This window comes from Dryobates pubescens, chromosome Z, assembly GCF_014839835.1.
Source record: "Dryobates pubescens isolate bDryPub1 chromosome Z, bDryPub1.pri, whole genome shotgun sequence".
NCBI classification, from domain to species: Eukaryota; Metazoa; Chordata; class Aves; order Piciformes; family Picidae; genus Dryobates; species Dryobates pubescens.
The window spans coordinates 22,548,301-22,567,741 of NC_071657.1; the positions used below are offsets into that span (position 1 = coordinate 22,548,301).

Sequence of the window (19,441 nt, forward strand, 5' to 3'; positions counted from 1 at the left end):
ATCTATGCTTCAGAAAGAGTCAAGTGTATTCCAAATGGAGCAATTCTGCTCTCAATTGAGTGGGAAAAAAAATCAGCAAAATCAAAATAAAACTTCCTTTTCCCCCTCCTATTCCACTGACTGCCTTTCTCTGTCAGCACCAGCTAGACTGTCTGCACTTATTTCAATGAGGTACAAATGCATGCCAGTATCTGAAGAAACAATTCAGAGATTTCTTCTTCCCTACCAAATCATCTTAGATCAGGATTTTTTAATCCCTATAGTGATTAAAGCAACAAAGTATTTATTAAGTATAATAATTCTTATGCTCTGTATCACAATATAACACAGTAAGAATAACCATTAGGGAAAAGGTCACTTCAGCAGGATAGTCACCACTCAATCAAGAGCTGATTCATCAGCTAACCTGGTTAGTTAGTGTCAGGTACTGTATAGAGAGGCACTTCCATATTAAAAACAAACAAACAAACAAAACCAATCAAAACTATGTCAATTACAAAAACACATAAGCACAACTATTGCTATCAACATAGAGCAAAATCAAAACTTCTTAAATATGGATAACTCATACTAGGTACACTGCAAAATCTCACTGCACTCTAGACAGAAGCTGATGTAAAGTGACTTAATTAATTTGAAGCTAGAAGGAAATGTACAAAAGCAGGTTATGACTGTGCAAGATGGATCTGGGCCAGCACATTAGGTCTATTACACATCATTCAGTTACTGTCAAATGATACAGCAAAGAAGGAAAGAGAACTATCTGACATCATCTGCACGTCATTGCTTGCTGAAATGTTCCTAACCTTTTCACTGTTGGTCCTTTGTCCCTACTGTGCTGCAATCTCTTTGTATCTCATTAGAACAAATGACATCATTGCAGTTTTTGACTAATTGCTGCTGTCATCAGGCTCTCTTCTTTGGAGATAAAGTGTGTAATAGCAATGATATCAGGTCATTTAACCTCTAAGCTTGATCTCTCTCAGGACTCCAGCTTGGCAAGTGGGACTTCAGTGATGTTCCAGTCCTGCAGCTTTCACACTAAAATCTCACACCTTCTCTCCTCCTCCCCCAGATAATTTCACTGTATGCTCCAACTCAGCAGGGCTACAGCCAAGACATAATCCTGCCATCATGTTCGGCAAACTGCAAAGTCCCACAAGTTTTTTATCATTAGCCTCTCCTACCTACTCTCAGAGCTAATAGTCTGGCTACCATTACCTAATGTTTTAATTACATAGATGTTATGTGGCTTCAGCAGAGGAAACCTGGAAGCTTCCAGAACCATGCTGGAAAACCTTCCCCTAGTCTGTGGCTCTGATCCTGCCATATTTGCTCTGTCCATGCAAGCATCTCTCTCTGCTGGCTCTTCTTGCTCCAGCACGTTAAATAGAAATCTTAAACTACATGTTGAAATGTTTTCCATCTTTCCACTGATTAGTCTACCACCTATTCAAAAATTAAATACTTCTATCTACAGCCAGTCAATAGCAGAGGAACAGAGAGAGTAATCAGATCTTCTCATTTCCTTTTTTTTCTAATTCCTTCTTAAAGCTATTCTTTACTAAAGTGCTAGTAAGTTACATTAGGTTAAATGAATGTTATCACACCTACCTGTGCCACTCTGCTACTATTTGGGATTCATTTGCTTCCACCTGTGTTTTCCAGCCTACTTTATGGACTTTTTTTAAGACAGGGATTGAACAGATCTTTTATGAAGTACTTGCATAGCATCTACCGCAACAGGATCCCGGTCAATGCCTCAGTATTATACTTAAATAATAGTATGGGTATCAAGATACCCTAGTAAATTCATGTGTTCTGCTCTGAAAGGCCTTTGGAATTTAACTCTATGTAGAACAATGAGCAATGTATTTCAGCTATTCCTGCACTTCTTCAACATCAAGTAAGTTATTCAGGATACAATTTGGCGCTACCTTTATTAAGTTGATGTACTTCACCTCTACCAATGGAAAATTCACTACAATATGCCTTTCTGTGTGTGTGAAAAAGGAGAACATACCACTGCACCCGAAACTGATGAAAGACAAGGTATATGCCTATCATTTAAAAGTGCCATTTCTGTCCTCCAAAGGCAAGTCCATGGGGATAAAGCAGTTTTAATTACCAGCTTCTGCTACAAGTTTGTAGTCTGTATGGCTTAAGTGAAACTGTAAAAGGCTTTTAAATCACCCAATGTATTTTGCAGAGAACTGCAGGTTGTTTTTTAAAACAGTTTTACATACGTTTATCTGATTCAGACTCTGGTTTGGTTTGCTCTTATGGAAAGGCTTCCTCTCCTTCCTCTGGGAGAGTGTTCTCCTAGCTAAAATACTTCATTATCACAAAATATTCTCTTGTTATTAAGTCTCTGATGAGTTTTCTGCAATTCCTTATTTATACATATGTACGAATGTATGAGTGATGCCTTCTTTGCATTGCTTTTAGTACCCCCTAGACTCAGACTGCTCTCATGTCTCAGCTCAGCAGTAATTTAATAAACTTTTGGGTTGTTCACTTCTATTTCCCTGGAAGTAAATTCTTGAAACAATTTTTTTTAATGACTCCCTGAATTCTTCCTTCAGCAAAGAAATTTTTTTTTCTTATACTGTACCCAAAATAGAAGGGAGCATTCCACTTGAAATTGCATAACAATTAAAAGGAGACAGAGTAAGTCTACAAGACATGACCCTCCCTAAAAAGATATCTATGCGTGTGTATAAACATACAAAGGTCTATTACTGCCCTTTTATGGGATATGAAGACTGCATGGCAAATTGCCTTTTTTAACACTTACATCACCCTGCAAGCATGTCTTATTTGCATTACAGTGACACTCCCATTATCATCTTTCTGTTTTCATGCTCACAGATTTTTGTCCTCATATTGAATTTTATTTGGAATTAATCCTCAACAGAATTTCCAAAAATATTCTCTGATCATTTCACTCACAGCTGCAAGTCCATTAATCTTCTCATTGTTGCTCACAACTTTTTGTTTAAATATTTATCTGAGAATTACATAAATGCAAAGTTTACTTATTTTTCCTCATTACTAATGAACCCTGACTCTGAAGTTCCAGCTACAGAGTGCATGGTTTCTTCATACTGATTTCTGGAACAAAGGCTTAATAAGCTGTAGGACTCTGATTCTGCAGCATTTTTATGTGTATGTACAACTCACACATACGAGTTTTCCAACTGGAGTCAGTATCATTAGTGGTACTCTTAATTCTCTGCATACTGTAAGTGCCCTGCTAAATGGAGTCAAGTCCCCTGCGTGCTACTGGATTAATGCAAAAAAGATACTTGAGAGGCTAAGACTTGATTCCTTGTCTTAATGGTTTCTTCTCAGTCCTCTCCTTGGATAAGTTCAGCAATTTCTGGGAAAATAACTTCTATTTCACTTCCATAATGTCTTTCACTTCCCATAAAACCATGCCTTTATGCAAGCTAAATTAAATCTTACTTTCAAAGCAACCACTGCCTATCATTGATAACAAAGCTCCAGATAAGCAAACGAAAGGCAATGTGAATAAACACGTAAGTGATTCCTCTTGCTTTTAAACTGCGGTCACATAAATCTGCTCAGGTCATGCCATCATCATCAACTGTTCTTTGAACTTCTTTGCCTCAGAAAAAAGCACCACATTGATTTTTCATACCTATCAAAGCAATACCTTGGGAGCCCTTTTTTCACTTATCTCAAGGGCATCTCCCTAGTTTGATGTCTGACCCTCACTCTAGAAAATGTCCAGTCACAGAGTACAATTTTACTCTGGCCACATCTGTCAGGGGGCATAATTCCCTACTTGTTCAATGTATTATTCTGACAGGTGTTACATTGATCTAGCATTATAGTCTCTTTTCTTATTTCAGCAAAGGACTAAAAGAACTTGAAGTTTTAGGGAGTTTGGCTTTTTTTCCAAACGCTCTTAACTCCTGAAGATGACACAGCATTGAGAAAGATTTTTCTCCAGTTAATCTATTCTTGTCCGGAGAGGGAAGACCATCTTCCAATTGCTAGTCTGAAGCAGTTTGCTGCAGTATGGGGATATCTCACTATCATCTGAACATTAAGCTCTTTGCAGGGCTCACTGTGTCCTCTGACTCCCCTGAAGCCAGTATATGAAGCATTAGGCTCTCCATTAAGCACAGACCTCAGGCCAGGGAAAAAGTACTGGCTGGAAGCCATTGTCTCACTATCTCTAAGGCGGAATTCTGACTTTTTTTCTCCCCCCTTGTTTTATCGTATTCTTAGTTTCTTTTTTGACAGACTCCCTTCACTTACCTTCTCACGGTCATTCAGCTTCACTGCAAACCGTTTGAAGCATGAGATTATGTGAAAAGTGTCAAACTTTATCTCATGTAGCACACAGCATTTCACAGCAGAGAATTACTAAAGAAACAATTTCTGGATTGTTACTTTTTCATTTTAATAGCCTCTAATGATTTAGTAATAATTCCCATAAGCTACATCACTGAAGACTTAGATTATTTTTTCTTACTATGTAAAATTCTGCACTGACTGATCAATCACTCCTCTCACACTTACAAGCTTAGCTGTGCATGAAGGAGTCTAACCCACAAAAAGACCAACTGAATTGCTATCAAACATATCAATAATACAATATACTCAAAGGGAGGCAGCGAGTTTTGTGAAGTATGACATTTTCGTACAGAATATTTTAAAGTTCTTTGAATATTTTAAGGAGTATGCAGAGAAAGACAAGCTAGCCAATGCAATGTATTTGACTCTCAAAAAAATACTGAAATGTTTTCTAGAGGCTAGTAAAGAAACTAAATCATCAGAGAAAAAGAGTATAACCCTCTCATGGTATAATAAAGAACTGAAAGTTCAGAAACAAAGGATAGGAACAAGTGGTCAGTTTTCACAATGAAGAAAGTATTTTTGAAGGATTTCTATGAGGGCATGTCCTGTTCTTCATATCTATAAATAATAAATAACATTACTTCCAGCAGGACAGTCAGGCAAATAATGAAGTGACAAAAGCTGGGGACAATACCAGATTATGCAGGAGAGTAAAACCTAAAACCAGTTGTAAGAGCTGCAGAAAGGACTCATGACACTGAGGGACTAAGTAATAATATAGTAAAAACAAATGATGGTCAACAAGCACAGATTAGGGAAAAAGTGAAGAAACAGCCCCATCTCCATTTTCTAACTACACTTAGGTACTGTCCACAGTCAGACAGGTTTTTTTAAATGGGTATTACTAAGCAGATAAAAAAAAAATCATGCATTGATTTTCAATTATTCTCTGAAAGCATCAGAAAAATGCTTCCTCACAGCAAAACAAAACAATTAATAAGTAAACAGAATACCAAGAAGTCTTAAGAAAACAGAAAAACATGAAACACTGCTATACTGCTGTCAAAGTCTTCTATGCATTTATGCCTTAAATATGACAGATAATTCTGGGCTCCACAACTTTCGAAGTGCTAATAACATTATAAAATCTTCAGAGAGAGGCTATAAAGATGAACAGAATGATAGAACAGTGCCTGTGTAAGAAGGGGCAACACAACCTCAGCCTGGAAATGTCTGGGAGGTGTTAAGTGGGATATGGTAATACTTTATTAACCACAGGGAAAGTAAATAAAAATAATTTTTTAAAAAAAAAAAAAACAATTTAAAAAAAAAAAAAAAAACACCACATTCAAGCCATAAGAACAAGGGAACACCCGTTAAAATTGTGAGGCAGATGGTTTAAAGCAAACAAAGAGGGATACTGCTTCACTCAAAAAGCACATGATAAAACTGTAAAATTTACTGTCTCACGGATTTTGTGGAAGCCCACACATAAGTTGATATTAAAACAAAACAAACAAAAAACAACAAAGGGGTGGGAGTGGGTGAGGAAAGAAAAAAAAAACAACCAACACACCAACCCAAACCATAGTCAAATGTGTGGAAGATGTCTCTAGCTGTGATTAACATGGCAGTTCAGATACACATCTTGATCTAAGCTTTCAAACCGTGATCAGAAAAACCTGTATATTGTACTTCTTATAATCCTATAATCCTGCCTTAGCCAAGACAGAACACCGGTGTAGAAGGCTCTCTGGTCTCAGCACATCTCGCCTGTTCTCGCTTCATCACTAGACTCAGCAAAAATTGAAGAAAAAATTACAGGTCCAAACTGTAAATGCTCAAAAATGTCAGTACCAATCTTACATTCTGCCATGTTCTGCCTTCTACCATTTTTTTCTCCTTGGTTTTACAAAGATTATAAATAATCTTTTTAATCTGCATAACAAATTACAAAAGCAAAAATATTTCTTCTTATAGAAAGCATAGCCTAACAGAGACTTTATTATTAATAGATAATACAGAGAGAATTTTCCTCTTTATCAGCAAAGATACATGATGCAAGAGTCTTAGAAAACAAAAAATACACAAGTCCTTCGTGTGATATACTCCAAGGCTAGAATTTTCTCCATGTGGAAAAACAGCTTTGATTAATGTTGTGGCTGAAGCCCGATCCAAATGAATGATAAAGCACTTGCAGTAACAGGTTTTCCTGTGCAGTCTGAACTAATTGTTCTTCTGGAGCTATTGTTCACAAGCAAAGAAAATTTTCCATTACTCATGCTGAGTAGTACTCATGTAGGCAATGCACTGTAATCAGTTTAACCAAACAAGATTACCTACAGTGTAAAATACTAGCACTGTAAGACTGACATCATCAAGATTCTGAGATACAACTGTAGGGCTTTAAGCATCCTCTGCAGATATGGCTGCAGCAGCACACAGCAGCTTGTTAGTTATAAGCCATTCACACATCTACCCCAGCAGCTTTACCTTGCACTAGAAGTAATACAAACTCAGCCCCCCACCTTTGTGCTCAAGTCAGTCTATGGCTACCTTACGTGAGCAGAGATGAGGCTTGATCAAGCAGAAAGGAAAACATACCATCAACTTTCTGCACTGCAAAAAGCAAACTTTCCATTACTCTGGATTAAGCTTTTTCAGGCTACTGTGGTACAAAGTAAACAAGCAAATTGAAATTAATCTGTAAGACTCAGGGAATTTTAGTGCATTTCTACCGCACATGGCTGCTGGGGAGATACTCCTTCTCTGCAGACTGTGACCAAATGAGTATCTTGACTTTCCCCCCAGGAAGGGTGATAGTGTGGTGACTTAAGAGAGAAAAATAAAAGTGATGTCTTCCATTTGTGTGATGCAGGTAGTCAAAAGAAACAGAAATCTGTGCTGAACACACTAATTTCCAGATGCTTTTTCCCCAGACATGCTCAGCTGACATGACCCTACAATAAAGCAACGCCATCAGAAAGACACTACCCTCCACAATATTCCTGTTGTAGAGGAGACTTGCTCCAAAACATGTTTTTCTCACATGGTTCAGAAGGTACCAAGAGAAGTATGCTTTTTTAAAAAAAACAAAAATAAACAAACAAAAAAAAACCCCGCACTGCAAAAACAAAAAGGGCTACTCTTCAGTTGCTGTGCTCCCTGCATCTTCTAAATTAAAGAAATAATATTATCTACTATCCTCAGGCTCAGGCCTCCTCACACTATAAAAATTTTCCAGATAACACACAAGTATCAACAGATATTTAGAAAGATTAATGCAATATTAGCTTTTATTAGAAAAATCAAGTTGTATTTCCTGCTTGCCATTTACTAATGGTCCAGAGGGAACCACTATCTTAAGTAATTAATGTCTATTAAGTAAAACCACCTCTGATGTAGTCGAGCAGGAAACTCGTTAAAACCAAATCTCAATTGAAATGTTAACATTTATGAGACGCTGGTGTAAAGGCGTACAAAGTAACTGCAACTGAGTGATGCAGTATCTTTTAACAGTGCTACCAAAGTTTAAACTGTTTACATGAAAATACAGAGGAAACATTTTACAAACTCCTAAAAATACATAGTAAATCATCTTAGCTAGCATGTGATCAAGACTACACACCTCATGTTTACCCTTAACATTTGCCAACACAGTTAAACATTAAGGGAGCCACCAAGGGATTAATTTTCTTTTCTATGCTGCCAGCCATCTAAAATCTGGTTCACTTCTGTGATTTCCAGCATATGCATGACAACAAAAGGTAGTGTAACAAACCATTCTTTACAAATTCTTTACAAATCATTACATATAGATAATGATGGCCATCACAAAAAGAGGATCTTGGGTTTGTGATTGCTCACTCTCTAGAAATCTGTAATGTCTATAAAACTGGAAAGGCCCTATGCTTCTAATTATCATCAACAAAGTTTACATTTAACTATGTATAGCAACTCTCCAATGGTTAGGGGGGAACCCTGCAAGAACATAGGTCCCAAGCACCCAAAACTAAGGGGCAAAACAAGAAGCTACAGAACTTCAAGTTTCGCACAGAAAATTCAACTCTCGCACTGGAAACAAGTCAGCCTAAGGCCATCCCACTCTCAAAACGATCCTTCTTCTGCACTGCACGTAAGTGGGGGGAAAGCACCATATGGGGCCAGATCATTATAAACAAACAAACAAAAATTACGCTGTGGTTTCAGCACAACCCTAACAATTATTTGCAAACAGGACCTCTCTATGTCTGTGACTTCTAACATAGCATTAACTACTATTAACACATACTAGTACCTATGGTAGATGAGACAAATCCTCGATCACCTTTGCATGCTCCCGTTATTTTAGCTCTTGCGTATCTGAACTTATCCCCCACTCCCAGTAACATTTACACCGCAAAAGAGAGTTTTTCAGTGACTTCTGATACATCTCTTTCCTCATTCAACTATGCAACTTGATGCACCTTCAAATCCCTACAAATGCACAAACGATCCCAAAAATGTCATGCAACCACTCCTTACGTGCTTGTCAAATATGTATTAGGATATTCCGAATGTGGAGCGTTATTCAGCAGTAATTAGAGGGCTGCATGGTATGAGAAGGGACCCCTCCAAAACATCCCCAGCCGACGCAAAGATCACAAGCCCCATCCTTTCCCCACTGCCCGCACTGCTGCGCAACGCCGCGGAGCAGAACGCTGCTGAAACGCTCCTAGAAGTTTTGGGGAGCATCTGCGGGTGCCACACCCGGGGCTGCGCGGGAGCGGTCAATTACTTCTATTACCGGGAAGTCGGGCGAAGTTTTGCGCCCGCTGCTCCCCGCCGTGACTCACCAGCTTTGCCTGAGCGCGCCACAGGAACTCCTCCATGGCGCCGGCCGGCAGCAGGACACCGCGGCCGCGGCTGCGGCCACCGCCCTGCGCGGTCCCTGCGCTGTCCGCTGCGGAGCGCGGACTCGCCACCCGCCCCGCCCCGCCCCACCCGCCGCGGGCAGTGACGTCAGGCCGTGCCGCAAGGCCGGCACTGAGCTCCGCGGAGGGTCGCGGAGTCTCGCGGAAGGGGCAGGCCGCGGCAGAAGAGGTGGAGCGGCGAGCAAGCTTCCCTGGGCTTGGCAGTTTGTCAGGCCCTTCAAGGCAGTGTGTGCCCGCGCACCCTCAGCAACTTTGCAGATGACAACAAACTGAGTTAGTTACGTGGTCAGTATGCCTGAGGAACAGGCTGTCATCCAGAGGGACCTACACAAGCTGGGCCTAAGTGAACCTCATGAGGTTCAACAAGTCCAGGTGCAGGACCTTGCACTTGGGCCAACCCCCATTATCAATATGGGCAGGGGGTTTATGTGACAGCAGCCCAGCAGAAATGGACTTGGGAGGACTTGGGGTACTAGTGGATGAAAAGCTGAACGTGAAAACACTGCACACTTGCAGCCCAGAAGGCCAGTCACATCCTGGGCTGCATCAAAAGAAGCAAGTCCAGCAGATCAAGGGTTGTAATTCTGCCACTCTGCTGTTGTGAGACCTCACATGGTACTCTATGTCTAGTTCTGGAGCCCCTAACACAAGAAGGACATGGACCTGATGGGAGAGAGTCCAGAGGAGGAGCACAAAAGATGATCAGCAGTCCAGAGCACCTCTCCTCCAAAGAGAAGCTGAAAGGGTTGAGGTTGTTTACCCTGGAGAAGAGAAGGCTCAAGGGACACATTATGGCAGCCTTCCAGTACCTTAATGGGGCCTGCAAGAAAGCTGGGTAGGGACTGTTTAGAAGCTCATGTAGCAGTAGGACAGAGGGCAAAGGTTTTAAACTAGAGAAGGGTAGATTTTGATTGCAAATTAGGAAGAAGCTGTTTACTGGGAAGATGGTGGAACCCTGGAACAGGTTGCCCAAGGAGATGGTGGTAGCCCCATCCCCACAAACATTCAATGTCAAACTTGATGGGGCCCTGGGCAACCCGATCTAGTTGGGGATGTCCCTGCTTACTGCAGAAGGGTTGGAGTAGATGACCTTTAAAGGTCCTTTCCAACCCAATGCATTCTGTGATTTTATGTTTGACCAAAATAAAGGGGACACTAAGACTTGCCTTGGGGTCTGAAAGTAGCAGGCATCGTTTGGTGGCTGCTCTGGGTCCTTAGGCAAGGATTTCTCCATTTTCCAGTTTACAGATAGAAAAGCTCAGCAACAGAAAGCTCAAGGGCACTGGGGTAAGAGGAAATGACCATCTCAGGGTCCTCTTAACACAAGTGGCACAGTTTAGGCTTCAGAAACTCTGCTCCCTTCTTCAGACCTAGGTTCCATTCTGACTAGAGAGCCTGTAGTCACATTTCATATGTATTCAACAGTACAGCTCAAAAAAGGAGACTCCTGTGATAGTAACCACTTTACAGAGACATGAAGTGAAAGGTCAAAGAGCTGGTGTGCTGCTCCAGGACTGTGGAAGTCAATGGAAGATCATGAAAGGAGTATAGAACAGACCAGGAGATAAACTGCAGGATTCATACCTTTTACAATGCTCTTGCACCACTAGTATTCACTGGTGTGTTTCCTTTGCTCACTGTAAATAACTAACCTGAGTAGTACAGATTTATTATTCCAATCAAGTTGTCCCTCACTGAGGAGTTAGCAATGGCTAATTATTAATAAATTCAGTGCTGTGAGATCTGTGATCCTTTTCTCCTGTGTATCATTTTATACCTCATTGAAGGTATTACTGTAAAAGCTAAAAGCTCTAGTGTCTTTATTAAAAAAACTTTTCTTATGAGTGTAATTCTCTCTCATTTGATTAGTTAATTTTTGCATGATACCTATTACTGAGTTGCCTGTCATGATCAATCTGTGCTGCCTAGTCATACGTTCCTGTTCCAGGGTGGTCTGGAAAATGGGGAAAAAAAGTCCTAATCTGTATCATAACCCTTTAAATCAGAATCATAAATCTTCATCAGAATATTGGAGTGGACTGAAGCATGACACAAAATAATTCTGCTACATTTACTGGGACACTTTTCCTTGTGAGGCATTTAAGTGTGTTTCAGAACTCTATCTGAAATTGAGTTTGCCTATTATTCTGTAGTCCCTTGAAAGATTACCAGGATTGCATGACATAGTCTCATACTTGCAACTTGAAACTGAAGTATTGCAATACAGGAATTACTGTGTAATTTGAGTGGCAGAGTTGAGGTTTACAAAAAAATGTTTTGCCAGGTAAGAAATCAATATGATCTTGGAAAAAAAAAAAAAAGAAAGAAAAAAAAAGAATGAGTAGAGTATATTATTTCCCTTTGACAAATTCTGCAAGACAAGGTAAAATAAAAAATAATCCAGCTTGGTACAGCTTCTAATCTGAAGTTTAGGAAACTGATGCTTACATGGGTTCTGCACATTGGCCACAGCAACCCCATGCAGAGCTACAGGCTGGGGTCAGAGTGGCTGGAGAGCAGTCAGGCTGAGAGGGACCTGGGGGTGCTGGTCGACAGTAGACTGAACATGAGCCTGCAGTGTGCCCAGGCAGCTAAGAGGGCCAATGGCATCCTGGCCTGCATCAGGAACAGTGTGGCCAGCAGGAGCAGGGAGGTCATTCTGCCCCTGTATACTGCACTGGTTAGGCCGCACCTCGAGTACTGTGTCCAGTTCTGGGCCCCTCAGTTTAGGAAAGATGCTGACTTGCTGGAACGAGTCCAGAGAAGAGCAACAAAGTTGGTGAGGGGTTTGGAACACAAGCCCTACGAGGAGAGGCTGAGGGAGCTGGGGTTGCTTAGCCTGGAGAAGAGGAGACTCAGGGGTGACCTTATTACTCTCTACAACTACCTGAAGGGAGGTTGTAGACAGACGGATGTTGGTCTCTTCTCCCAGGCAAGCAGTACCAGAACAAGAGGACACAGTCTCAGGCTGTGCCAGGGGAGGTTCAGGCTGGATGTTAGGAAAAAGTTCTATACAGAAAGAGTGATTGCCCATTGGAATGGGCTGCCAGGGGAGGTGGTGGAGTCGCCATCACTGGAGGTTTTTAGGAGAAGACTTGACGGGGTGCTTGGTGCCGTGGGTTAGTTGTTTGGGTGGTGTTAGATTGGTTGATGGGTTGGACACGATGATCTTGAAGGTCTCTTCCAACCTGGTTTATTCTATGTATTCTATTCTATGTATTCTATGTATTCTATAGTACACTGCTGCATAGGTACTTCCAAAAAAAAAGTAAATATGACAAAAGGCAGTCTCAGGACAGCAAATAGTTGGAGGATTAAAAGCTGACCTTGCTAAACAAGCAGCAAACTTGTGTTCTTATGCCTCATACCAATAAGCACACTAACTTCCATACACTGTAAATAAATTAATTCTTTGTACATCCAATGAATAGGTGCCTGTACATGGTTATGGGCAGAGTCAGTAAATAAATTATGCTGTAATATCCAAGTAGTCTTCCACTGTTGTTGTCCACATGCTGGCAATCCAGAGATGGCCCCAGGACAGCTCTGTTGAAAACAAAACAATTCTACTGAAAATATTTGTTAAAATTATCATTTTGAGACTGGTTTTTAAGCAACTTGTTTGCCTCTGTAATTTTTGTGTGCATTAGATATTGTATAATTAATTATTCACATCCTATTGTGCAAAACCAAGAACACAGAGGTAGCCTTCGTATGTGCTTAATATTTTATAGAAATTCTTTATCCCAATTCTCTTCCACTCCACTTGCAGCCACTAAATTACTTCTGCTTTACTGAAGCTTAAATCAGAGACGAATCAGGACCCGTGTTATTTTTTTGTTCACCTTTCTGAAACAGCTAAACAAAAGCATTTCACAATCATCCAGAAGTTCTTCCCATGATGTGTGTTATGTAACTCCTTATGAAATCAGTGGGAATCCCGTGTGTCCCAATGTGTCCCTATCTCGCTCATAGAGTTGAATTTGTAAAAGATAGACTTGTTGAGCAATGCTGAATTTTAGCTTGTTCATAAGCATATTTTACAATACCACTTGTTATCTTGTTGAGATTTATCCTGTGAACTGTGAGCTCTGCTTTGTATATTTCTGTGGTTTTGAAAATGTAAATTCAAATAATACTGTGCTTCTGAGAGAGAGTATGATTTGGAAGCACATGTGTCACTATTCACATGGTAAAGGAAAAGTTCATTTTTCAATTTTAGCCATATTAAAGCATGAAGGAATACATAATTAAGTTGTTTTATCATTTTTCTGTGTCCTTAAACAAATGTAGCTCTAGTAATTGTAAAGAAGGACACCCTGACGCTATAGGATCTTCTAAATCTCTCATTTTCACTGTGACCATCCTGGGAAAAATAATTTGCACCATATACAAAGTATCTTAGTAAAAACCTCATATCCTCATACATACTATGTGATACCAAACAACACAGGCTTTTGTGGTCTTCCGTAGTTTCTGTGGTTCATATCCATGTTATGTACCCTCCAGGCATACAGGTGAGACTGGTTTTATTTCACAATATGGAGATGCAAAACCAGGGATTACCCATGTCTCTGAAAAACTTGGTTATGAACTCTATAGTTCATCTTCACAATTTGTTAGGAAATTTGAAGAGCTGTCCTGATGCTGCTATCAAGTGGTTTAGCATCTCTATCACAAATAGTGTTTATGATAAACACTTCATTTACAAGATAAATAAGGCTGAGGTTCGCATTGCAACAGTTGTTAAACTACAACAGTAAGAATGCTTTCTGCTCCATGGAATTAAAATGTTCCATAATCATTTTAGTAAAAGAAGAACATGAAAATAATATGAAAGGGGAAAGGTTATTTCACAAACTGCTGAAGGAATAATTCTCCAGGCAGCCAGATAAAAGAAACAAGGAAGACCAAACCTGCATGTGTCAGCAGCAGATTGACAGGCATTCGCACTGGCAATGAAGCCTTTTTATTTTCAGTCTCCTTATGATTTCCACATACACCCAGGAAAGTTACTACTTTTTTCTCACAGGCTTTACCAACTGGACATGTACTTGGAGTCACTAGTTATCCAGTCTTCTGCAGTCTTCTTCACTCTTTCATTGGGGAGCACTGATTTTCCATGTTACTTACAATTTACAGTTTTACACGCTTCAGTTACACCAGTCAGCCTATAAAGATGGCAGGAGTGCATTTCAAATATCAGAGGACTTTCCTCCTCCAGACATGAAGATGGTCCATCAACAATACTTAAAATCTCTACAATGTGAATGCCTCCTGTCTTCCTTTAGACAAGGTAGGCATGAAAATAGAGTCAATCAATTTAATGTCCCTGTTGAACCGCTGGTGTGCACAATGTTTATTCGATTACTTTATTCCTAACCATAGATTTCAAGGTGAAAGCTTTATTACTCTCATGAAATACTAGGTATGGTAAAAATTAAATTGCTATTGCTTTTCCAAGGGGTTGAGAAAGAGCAAGGCAAAGCTATGCCTGGCTAGAAGATGACTCCTAATGATCTGATACAAATATTTGTTGAGGTTTTCAAAGACTGAATGCATTAATCTCATTTTAGCTGTGAAGAGCACATTATTCTTCTGTTACAATAATTGTCTCTTCTCTTCCTCCATGCAAAACTAAGATATGAGAGTATGTGTTTTAGAGCCAAGGCTGGCCACTAGTTCAAAGCCAAAAAGCACTACTGAATCAATACCAAAAGCACTTGGAAGTATTCCAAACAATGGCTGATTGAATGGCTTGCTTTGTGGGAAAGTACAGGTCAACAGTTATGGACAATCAAAATGCAGATTTAGCCCCTTCCCCTACTTCAACCTGTACCAAAATAACATGGAATAAAGATTGTGAGAAGCCAGAATCCATATTCATCTCCCATTAGCATTAGGTCCATGGAAACTGAATTCACAGATTGTTCATCAAATTTCAATACAAGTGCTAAGACACATTATTATGGAAGTCAACATGCTGTGCTGATGCCTCTTTCTTATGCCACTTACACTGTGGACTTAGGAAAATTACATGCCCCATGTGAATACATCTTGAACTGTTCAAATGATCAGTCTACTAAGAGACAGAGTATTTTATTTTATTTGCACAGCCTGAATACAAGCTACTTGTATTAAAATCATCCTAAATCAAAGAAGTAGGTAGATGGGATAGATGTGCTCAGCTTTGCAGATCAAAACTTTTACCAAACCTCCTGTCTGCCCATCCCTCACTCAGAACCTAATTGAAAAAAATGTTCACTAGTGCCATTTAAATTAAGCAGAAAGTATATTTTCAAACTATAATAACCCCTATCAAAACAAGTGTAAAGGGCTTAAGTCATTTGGCTTAAATCATTAACTCTCTGCTTCCCATGCCCGTGGGCCAAAGTCCTGGAAGACAGATCTCTTTTCTCAGCAACATCTAGTCTCATGCCTTTGACAATAAGGATTTATGCTGCAGTGAGCACAAGGTATTTGCAAGCTAACTGTAAGAAAATCACAGTCAAACTACATGAAACTTCTGCTGCTTTATTTATTGTCATTAATCAATTACATTGTTAGTGAAAGAACACAAGAGAATGTTATTACAAATGTTTGTTTGAACACAGACAAAACAGAAATAAAAATGTTCCCCAGATGTCAAAGTAGAGGGTATCATGGTTACAGGATAATGGCTCTGTGACAATATACTTGAAACTTATTGCACAAAGTGTTATACTGTTTGGAATACACAGAATAATAGAAGTACTTTGTATTTTGCAAGCTGACCAAAGTATGTAACTGTTCATCATAGATCAGCTTAAAGTAATTTTTAAGTTAGAAACTATGTGATTAGTAAAATATCATATTATAATTTTTTGCCAAGCATTCTCATTCCATAGGTAATTATCATGAATACCTACAGTTACTTTCCTGAAAAGAATAATATAAAGCTAGTACAATTCTTACACTGAACTTTGAAATTCATACTTACTCAACAAATTCATGTCCGTGGCCTTGAGGTTGTTACGGAATTTCTAGTAGATATGTTGAACCTAAAGTTAAGTACTGTGAGATGGTGCACAGAAGATTAAGAGTTTCTTAATCTGTAAGTAGAGGAGCATTTACTGTGAAAGTCCCAAGTACCACTAAAAATATTCAGTATGATTAATAAAGCACAATAAATAGCATTCCATAGTTGAAGTTCTCATGTTTTAAAGGGAGATGGATTTTTATAGGGAAAGGGACAATTTACCTCCTTTGGGTTTTTTTTATAGAAAAAGGAAATTTTATTCTTTTAATTAAGCATATGGGACTGGTGCTAAGATCTTTGTTAGTGGCATGGACGGTGGAAATGAGTGCACCCTCAGCAAGTCCACCAGTGACACCCAGTTGTGTGATGCAGTTGACACGTTAGAGGGAAGGGATGTCATCCAGAGGACCTTGACAGGCTGGAGAGGTGGGCCCATGCCAACCTCATGAAGTTCAACAAGGAAAAGTGCAAGGTCCTGCACTCAGATCAGGGCAATTGCAAGCACAAATACAAGCTGCATGACACATGGATTGAGAGTAGAATAGAAATTAATCTTCAGCCTATAATTCCTCTCCCCAAGTTAAATATGGAAAATTCTTCCAAATGTCATAGACATTTATTGATGCTTTAGAAGTTATTACTGGAAAAAAGTAACAGAGATGCAAGTAAGCATTTCCAAAGGAAAAATGGCTGAAATAGACATTGCTCTGCCAAAACTGTGGTTAAGGCCTCCAAGTGCTTTAATCAGTAGCACAAAAAGAATTGGGGGGGGGGGGGGGGGGGGGGGGGGGGGGGGAATATATTGTCTACAATCATTATAGCTTCAAATGCCCACCATCAAAGAACACATGCGTCTTGCATTCTGACTGAACCACAGCAGCAAGCTGAAGGCACCACTTAGCACAAGTCCACTGCAGTGCTGTCTCTTTTACAGGCACTGTTTCAAGCCTTTAGAATCCCTGCTATTCAGCACATGCTTCTTTGGAAAGTGTTAAACCTCTTCTGCTACTTGCTCTGTGTGGTTTAGAAACCTATTATTTTTGCCTGAAAAACAAGTTGAACAAGATCTTTAGAGCCTTTTCTGTTATTTCCATCATATTTTTGAGGGTTATCATAAACCAATGAGATTAATTCCAAGGATTTGAATTTATTTTTCATTTCAATAATAGTGTTTCTTGTATTCAAGACTTAGGCTTTTCAGATAAGAATTCACACTGTAAACATAACAGGCTTGGCCATTAATGAACATTAGTATCACTACTAAGAAAAGATTCATGATGCTGTTACTTGGGTAATCAATATGTGCTATTACATTCCTAATTACAATGTTTATTCAAACTCACCAACTTACCCACAGTAACATTTACTTAGCAAGTCAGTACAAATCTGTATGGGGTAAGATTGCCCTGGTTCTTTTGAAGGATCCCTTTTTCATGAAAGTCAAAGAGAGGTTATATAGTTAAGGAGATTATGAAAGAATAAAACAGTGCTTATTATCTTCTAGACCGTCACTCCCAGTATGTATAACAAAATCAGAAAGACATGTCAGATTAGAGATTTTGCTCTTCTCATCTGCCAACTGTATATAAACAGTGACTTCATAGTCACAAGATAATTGCAATCATAAGGTTAATATGAAGGGCAGTTAAATATATGCCTCAATAGGCTTTTCTGAGTGCTGAGTTCAGTCTAGTTAGTTACTCAATGAGCAGTTCTGTTCACTTTAGCAGGAAGGGGGTTTGTGAGAAGGATTCACAGCCTGAAGAAAATTGTAAAATGCAAGTAAAGCACATGGGAAAAAAAAAAAAAACAATACTTATTGTAAGTAGTGGAACCAACACTGAGAGTAAAAGTAATCATGTTGGCAAATTGCACAGCTGTAGAATAAATAACCACTGAGAGCGAAGTAGACAGGAACAATAGATTAATAACTGAACGAGAATGTCAAAAACAATTAATCTTTGGAAAAAGAAGCATAAGCAGAATAAACATATACTTTTATAATGACCCCCTGAATATGATAGTAAATTCACTTGTCCGTTTATACCCATTTTGCTCTAAAAAGTGCAAATTATTTTTTTAATGTTGTATTTCTTTACTCTTTTGGCCAAGGAGAATTTTATTATGTCATCTGAAGGTGAATTAACATGCCATACCCAAATGGCAGTGCTTCTTAAACAATAATTTCTCAAATTTGTTTACTTTAAATAAAAGATGAAAGACTGCATCTACTAAAGTCAACACAAATGTTCATGACAACCTTTGGGTTCAAGATTTCCTCCTTCTTATGCATCATTGTTTCCTACTCAGCATTAAAAATTGTTTAATCCACATGTATTGTCTTCTTTTTCCTTTATTTCTTTTTAAAGGAATAACCAAATACTCATTTTTAACTGAGATTGCATGTATTGTAGGGCTTTATAACAGCCATAATTACTGTGTTTGGAATGAAACTAAAACTCGATATTGGGTGTTAGTTGTATCTTTCTCGTACTGTCGAAAATTTACAGTTATTCACACTGATTTCCATCATTATAGAATGATTTCCATCATTGTATCATGTCATGTTTATGGGCTTGTATTTGCACAATACTATTTCAGTAGTACTAAAAGTTGCCTCCATCTTACTTACTGTTATAGCTCTTGATAAGCAATTTCTCCTTTGGAATCATCTTTTTTGACAGTACGTAACTATTAAGTTGTACATTGGTACAGTCGCTTTACTAGTTAAAAGGCTGATATCTATCCAGAACATATGGAATCACTGAGGAACAGAGATATTTGAACTGTGCTATTACAGGCAGAAAACCAGGATTTAGTTTTATGGTCCAAAGGTTATGTAAGCAGAATCACAGACACATAATCCATGGTAGACAGCATTCAGGTAGTTGAACAAGTGTAGACTCACCTTGATGCTTCCTGATTGCTTACAGTTTGTAAACTTCTTACAGGAAAGCAACTGTTTGTAATCTGAATAATAGTCAACTGTTAGTAAAGTTAATCATTTTATTAAGGACAGAACTTCTTTGGAGCTGTTCAACTTTGCAACAATATCAGCAGTTGTTTTTTTGTCAAATTAGCATTATTTACTTCAAATAGGACATAGTACAGGACAAAGAATACACAGTTGATTTCTGTAGCAAATTCTCAAGACACCTAGCAATTACTTGTTTGGTGG

The 19,441-nt window shown here is 39.0% G+C and overlaps 1 protein-coding gene across 1 annotated transcript in view; it reads right to left on the reverse strand.

Annotated features, from left to right (window-relative positions):
- The window catches only part of PRUNE2 (prune homolog 2 with BCH domain), a 176,317-nt gene extending 167,114 nt beyond the window's left edge, over positions 1–9,203 (reverse strand). Inside the window, exon 1 of the mRNA XM_054177749.1 lies at positions 9,119–9,203. Within this exon, the coding sequence (XP_054033724.1) occupies positions 9,119–9,203 (85 nt within the window). The remainder of the gene's footprint in view (positions 1–9,118) is intronic.
- Positions 9,204–19,441: the final 10,238 nt, after the last annotated feature.